Source organism: Pholcus phalangioides, unplaced genomic scaffold, assembly GCF_987345545.1.
Source record: "Pholcus phalangioides strain wild (caught in Gottingen) unplaced genomic scaffold, Ppha-v1.0 ptg000015l_1, whole genome shotgun sequence".
NCBI classification, from domain to species: Eukaryota; Metazoa; Arthropoda; class Arachnida; order Araneae; family Pholcidae; genus Pholcus; species Pholcus phalangioides.
The window spans coordinates 92,628,013-92,635,125 of record NW_028301608.1 but is presented as its reverse complement, the minus strand read 5'-3'; the positions used below and the strand labels follow the sequence as shown (position 1 = coordinate 92,635,125).

Sequence of the window (7,113 nt, the reverse complement as noted above, 5' to 3'; positions counted from 1 at the left end):
AAAACTGTGCACGTAAAGATGTTAGGAAAGATTTTCGTTCATACTCTATTCATGCAAAGTGCCTTTGCATTTCCTAGACCACCCTTAGACAGTTTCGTAACTCATGGGAAGAAACTATTTTTTTTTTATTCCTTTCTTGACGATTGTCTTTGTCCTCGAAGATTCGAGTAAACACTTAGAAAAAGGAAGGTAATTTTACTTCTTTCTCAACTTCTGATACGAAGGACCACAGCCCATAAGGCCATTATTATTTATGTACTTATATATACATTCGAGAGTTCTCGTGTTTTGTAAATTCACAGATACGGAATTCAATACGGATACGAGATAAAACACGGTCGACACTTCGCGTTATCTTATCGCAGGAACGATACGATTCACGCGCCGTGTCAAGGACTTGAACAGCTCAGACATGGTTGTGAAGGGTGTGAAATCAGGGACACATGAATATTCTGATCAGGAACCGAAAGAGTCCCTGCAACCTTAGTTTCAGATTTGATTTGGAATCGGAATAATCCAATTTGGCTAAAGACCATCGATGAACCAGGATTATGGGTGTATAATGAAATCCCGTCCCGACGCACACCGATTGCTCCTAACGAAATGAGAAATCGACTGTCGTGGAAGTGTCTGCATAAACTTGCACGGACTGTCGTCTTCCTTGGCTATCAGATGAGAAAATAACCGCATATTGTTTTGCCTTTGAGTCGAGTGTTTGATCGTGTCCTGTTCGTGGAGATGGCGGACCGCTACGGAACCGTGTACAAAGAAGGAGAATCATCATCTCTGCTCTTGAATGGCGCTACCGGAACGGGAGCGCATACGAAGCATCGCAAGACGTCTCGTTTCTCGATGGTGTACTTGTCTTCCGTCGCAGCGCTTCTCAACATAGTCAATTTGGGACTAGTGTGTTCGTACACGGCACCCGCCGGTGTCCTTTTGGAAGATTCCCTCACAATACGTGCGACTCCCGAAGAAATCTCTTGGATAGCCAGCATTGGAGCTCTGAGTGCCATTCTTGGCGGACTCATCTCTGGTAAGGTTGTTTAAATTTAGATCCTTTTGATTTTCGAATAAATCTGTCACATTTAGATTTAATGTGCACGCCTAATGTCCGCTTTTTGAGCACTTCGTACGGTAGCTGAAACTTACATATGAAAGTTAAATTATAGTTTCCTTAAAAGTTGAACAATTAAATGATTAATCTACGAGCAATTTCATCTACTCGGTTTTGAACGTTGAAGTCCACGGAGCTCTCGATGGTCTATGTATTTGATCCATTCATCATTGATGTATTCGATCATCGCTGCATTTGATCTCTTGAAGCATTCGATCATAGCTGCATTTGAGCTCTTGATGCATTTGATACTTTAATGCATTCGACCATTAATCAATGATCAATGAATCGAATGCAGAGTGACCGACACATCTAATGCATCAAGAAATCAAATGCCTCGATGGTCGAATGCATCAAGAGCTCAAATGCAGCTATGATCGAATGCTTCAAGAGATCAAATTATACATTCGATACATATGATACATTTGATCCCTTGATGCACTTGATCATCGCTACGTTTGATCCCTAGATCATTGTAACATTTGACCTTTTGATTGCATTCTACCATCGAGGAATTTGATTTCTTCATGCATTTGATCAATCGGTCATTGCTGCATTCGATCCATTGACCAATGATGCGCTGAATCACTGATGCACTTAATCATCGATACATCTGATCCATCGATCATCAATAGGCCGGCGTTTGATCCATCGATCATCGATAGGCCTACGTTTGATCCATCGATCATCGATAGGCCGGCGTTTGATCCATCAATAACCCTTCATTTGATCCATCTATCACCGATACATTTGATCCACCGATCATCGGTACGCCTCCATTTGATCATCGATATATTCCATCCACAGATCATCGATGTATTTGATCCATCACTCATCGATAACATAATATTTTTCCGGTTTTTATTCATTTTTAGTTTCTGCGGACTTTTTGCTTACCCTGTATAACAAAAATATCGTTATAGGGTCGTAGTAAAGAATATCATTGTATCGACAAGAGTTTAACATTAGACTATAAGCAATTCAGAACAAGATTTGAAAAAATATATATATCATTTTAGAGGGATTTATCGTTATATCGAGTATCGTTGTAGCGAGGTTTCCCTGTATTAGTTTTACGCCTGTTTGGAATGAAAAATTTCACTGTGAAAAAAATGAACTCGATTCACTTATGCACTGAGTCTTCGTGGAATGACAGGTTATGAGCATGAAAATTTTATTCATTACAATGTACCACATAGTTGTGTTCATGCACGTTGATTATGTACCATCATGGTGACTTTACAACCTTCCATGATAAATATTTTGAACGCTTATCTATATATAAGGTGGGCAAGAAGTCGTAAAAACTTTAAAAATTCATAAAAAACCGGAAAAATAACCGAAATAAAAGCGGTTTGCAGGGTTAGCATCACTAGGTCAAGGGAATTTTTTTAAGACGGGGGGGAACTCAAAACAGCCGATAGGTGGCGCTGACGTACAAAAGTCAAAGAAAAGATACACAAATAACGAACAGAATGCCTCAAATCGTTTATTACAGTAGTATGTGTTTCACATGACCACCACCACAGGGGATAACGCATTGCAGGCAAGTCACAAATTCAGCAACGGCAGAGTGCAGCAGCTCCACACACACGGTTTACAACGGTGAACTGGTTGTGGATTAGGAGCACAAGTTATTATAACCGTCTCATTTGCATATTTCCACCGAAATCGCTCGTACCACTGCCACCTTTCGGCTTTTTTTGAAGAGGGGGTTTTACCTTTTTTAAAAAAAATTCCCATGACCTAGCGATGCTAACCCTGCAAATCGTTTTTTATTTCGGTTTTTATTCATTTTTAACGTTTCTACGGACTTTTTGCCCACCCTGTATTCTCCACTGGGCTTGAACCTGGGATAGTTATGGCAACCTTCACAGTGGTAGACGAGCATCTTACAATAACGCTATTTGGGCGGCTTCGTGACGTCACTGAAGGATATCATCTCAGCAATAGCCATTGGATATAGCAGGCCGACGCATGCGCCATCTTACCTTTTTTTTGTGGTATATCCAATGGCTGTAGGTGAGATGACCTTCTTCAGTGACGTCACGAGTTTCGAGTTGAGGCCTTCTGCTATAGATGATGGTGGTACAATACGTGGTAATTTCAAAATTTTTCTACTTTCCCCACACAGGATTCGCATCACAGAAGATCGGTCGTAAAACCGTGCTCGTTATGGTTTCCGCACCATTCCTGGCAGGCTGGCTGATGATCGGATACGCCAATTCCGTCTTGTGGATCTACGGAGGCCGACTGCTGACGGGTCTTTGTTGCGGCGTTGTTTCGGTCGCGGTCCCGACCTACATAGTGGAGATATCGACGCCCGATATTCGAGGAATGATCTGCTCTTGGTTCAACGTAGCTTTCGCCACCGGTGTTCTGCTAGATATGACCCTCGGATCGATGCTGTCTTGGTCCTGGTTGGCTGTATCCGGGGCGATTCTTTCAACGGCTGCTGTGTACTTACTGTCATTCGTACCCGAATCACCGTACTGGCTGGTATCCAAAGGTTATGATGAACGCGCTATTCAATCCCTCTGTTTCCTGCGTGGTCGCGGATCGGACATTCTGAGTGAATACCGGCTCATAGTGCGAGAAATAGAGACGGAGAGGAAAACAGATATCAGCTTCACGGAAGTGCTGAGGAATCGCCTCCTGTTCAAACCCATAATCATGTCCGTCTTCCTGATGTTCTTCCAGCAGTTCTCTGGGATCAACGCTCTCATGTCCTACACCGTCGAGATCTTCGATCACGCCGGGACATTCTTGGAGCCGTCTATAGCTACGATCGTGATATGTTCCGCTCAGGTGGTATCCACTGTAATAAGCAGCCTCCTGATAGACAGGGTAGGGAGACGGCCGCTGTTCGTCCTTTCAGGGTTATTCCTCAGTGCTGGACTCACCCTGCTCGGCTTGTACAGCTATTTAGTCCGGTATGGAATCATATCCTCCATCAAATACGGCTGGATGGCAATCGTCGGTTTCATGGTGTATTTGATCGCGTTCTCGTTCGGTTTCGGCCCCGTCCCGTGGGTCATGTCACCAGAGATGGTGCCGACTCAGGCGAGAAGTTACGTGGTTGCTGTCGCGACTTTCTGCACCAACTTGTTCATGTTCATTGTCATCAAGACCTACGACGATCTGCGCGTTGCTCTGCACGGATACGGCATATATTTCTTGTACGCGGTGTTCTGTCTGCTCGGCTGCGCCTTCTGTATGATGTTCTTGCCGGAGACGAGGGGGAAGAGATTGAACGAGATCCAAAAGTTTTTCGAACACGATGAGAGGAGGCAAAAATTCGACGAAGAAAAGGAGAAACTGTTGCGACCGAATAACGGGAAGCCATCAACGTTCCCTTAAATAAGGGGTCTCCGATGTTTCTGGCATTGCGGGCCAAATCAAAACCTTCCTTGAAGCCCGTGGGCTACCGATTTATAATGAGTCATTTAGAATTTTGAGCAGATTCCCAAAGAGAGAGAAAGACTTGGTGTAGTGTACAGTGTTGTCTTTCAGAAAGAGATCAATGGTTCCCGAGTTGGGTGATAAACTACTGAAGTCTTTTATTTGTTCTGAGAAATTATTTCTTTTATTAAATATGAATTTTCACCAATTTTCAAATTATTTCTGAAATTATTTCTTTATAAATTCTGAAATTATTTTTTCCCATCATTTCTGTGCATTCTGTAGTAGTTATTTTTGGTGTTGTTGTTGTTGTTTTTTGGGATGCCTACTTCACCCTCCCAAAATTTATGAAATCAGTGGCCCATTAAATGTTTTGATCCCGAGCTCCCACAAACTCGTGAAGTTCACCCTAGTCATACATGAAATGCTTAACTCTATCGATGAATCTCTCTACCGTAAAAACATTCCACAGGTCTAGTTACCACGGTATAACTTTCAGTATATTACAGGCGCGAATATCGAAATATATACATACAGTGAAACTTCGATATAACGCTATTCTGTGGACCAAGAAAAAATATCGTTGTAAAGGGGTTATCCTTATATCAAGAGCAGTGCCATCTTAACGCGTGGGCCCACCCGAGCACAGCCCGAAGGCCTCAGAAAAATTGAGAAGTAGTTGAATTTTTCGATAATTTGTCAGGTACGGCTCAAAAAAAATCATTTGACCCGGCTGCCCACGATTCTCTTGAGACGGCACTGATCAAGAGGCAACATTATATTCACGTGTTATCAAATTTATAACGTTGTTGTCGTCTTTTCAACATCGGCATTGTAAATACCACCAGAATACGCGCTTTTATGTATTTTATTCTGTGTAAGAAACTGTAATTGAATAGTCAAAAAATATCGTTACAGAGGAATTTATCGTAGTAAAGGATATCATTCCATCGAAAGGAGTTAAACATTAGACTATAGGAAATTCCAAACACAAGATTTGAAAAAATATCGTTGTAGAGAGATTTATCGTTGTAGCGAGGTTTCACTGGATTTTCTTTCTTACTTTAATCGCCTTATTTCTTTTTTTAACTGTAAAAAAACACACATACGTACACAATTACTGGTAAAAATACAAAAAAAGTACAAAAAGAAAAAAAATGATACAAGAAGGGGAAAAAAATATACAAAAAAGAGAAGTTACAAAAGGAAAAAAAATAAAAGATACGAAAAGGAAAAAATACCAAAGAGAAATACAAAAGGAATACACAAAAGGAAAAAAAAACATAAACATTTACATAATACATGTAATATGTGGCCCCAAAGTGACACTAATTCCATTAATTAGCAATTTTCTCAAAATCATCTGCAAGTCGCGACAAAAAGACGAAAAAGCTCCGAAGGCCATACGGAGGGTCCCGTGAAGACCCCCCGCCCCCCACCCCCTCCACACTGCCTTAAAGTCTCAATTAATAAAAGCTCTTCAAAGTTTTTTTCCCAGTCACTGATACACAAAAAAAAACGAAACCCGATATATTTTTAGAAATTCAATTATTTAATCGATAAAATTATTAAGAAATTATTATTAAGAATTAACTGCTAAGAAATTTTACATTTACAAGTCAAATGTCATTATTGCACCCGGAAAATTTCTAAAATATTTTTTCCTTGGTTTTCTTTTTTGAAAATTTTTGAAAAAAAAAAACCACGTAAACTCAAGAACATTCACTATTTTTTACGTACTAACAAGGAAAGGGTCCCAAGGTGACGTCTTCAAAAAGTTTTGAAAAAAAAAATTACAGCAGATTCTACTCATTTAAATATGCGCAAAAATATTTTTAAAAATCTGGCATAATTATTACGGGTCACTCAAGAAAAATCTGTAAATATTAATATTTGAACGCCAACAGAGCTCAAGAATGAATTTAAAAAATTCGGCAACCCTAGAGGAACATCATTCAAATAACACATGTGGAGGTACATCCACTGACCTATAAGGTTTCCCTATATCTCAGTGGGTACAGCACAGAAAAGGAAAGAGAAGAAGAAAAGGAAGAGCTATAGAGGGTATGAAGTGAGGGAAAAGAAGTTTTTTAAAGATATCACCAAGAAGCGCAAGAGGCGATGAGTAATAATTTTTTGCGGATTTAATTACTGAATTCCGCCACTAACTTTTTTAATGTGTTTCTGGGTGAGACGAATGTACTTAATTTTTTTGATAATTTATTGGGAACGACACTTTGGGACCCTTTTCTTGTGAATAATATTTTTGGGTTGATCGATCACTGATGCGTTTGATCCATCTACTATTGATGGGTGATCTCAGTATTTAAGTAAATTCGTCAAATAGTCATTTGGAGGGGGGGGGGTGTCACCGAGCACAATTCGAAATAATAGGCAAGAGATATAAACATCAATACGTGTTATTTAATATTTTATTCATTCATTTACAGTAAAATCCCTCTGACTCTGAACGTTCACGCCTCTTTTACGGACAAACAATCATTTCCATTGTATAATAAATGTATGCATTTTAAACCCCTGATTAACAGTCACCCTTTTTTACGGGCAATTTTTTTTTTGTCCCATCCGTGTCT

The 7,113-nt window shown here is 40.1% G+C and overlaps 1 protein-coding gene across 1 annotated transcript; it reads left to right on the top strand.

Annotated features, from left to right (window-relative positions):
- The first annotated feature begins 395 nt into the window (after positions 1-395).
- Positions 396-4,727, top strand: LOC149077057 (facilitated trehalose transporter Tret1-like). Its single transcript, XM_089244794.1, has 2 exons — positions 396-1,036; positions 3,252-4,727. The coding sequence occupies exons 1-2, from the start codon at positions 739-741 to the stop codon at positions 4,475-4,477; spliced, it is 1,524 nt and encodes a 507-aa protein (XP_089100920.1). The 5' UTR covers positions 396-738; the 3' UTR covers positions 4,478-4,727.
- The last annotated feature ends 2,386 nt before the right edge of the window (positions 4,728-7,113 follow it).

Coding starts and splice junctions, on each gene's coding strand:
- LOC149077057 (XM_089244794.1), top strand. CDS start 739: ATGGCGGACCGCTACGGAACCGTGTACAAAGAAGGAGAATCATCATCT. Junction 1,037..3,251: donor TCTTGGCGGACTCATCTCTG/GTAAGGTTGTTT, acceptor TTCCCCACACAG/GATTCGCATCACAGAAGATC.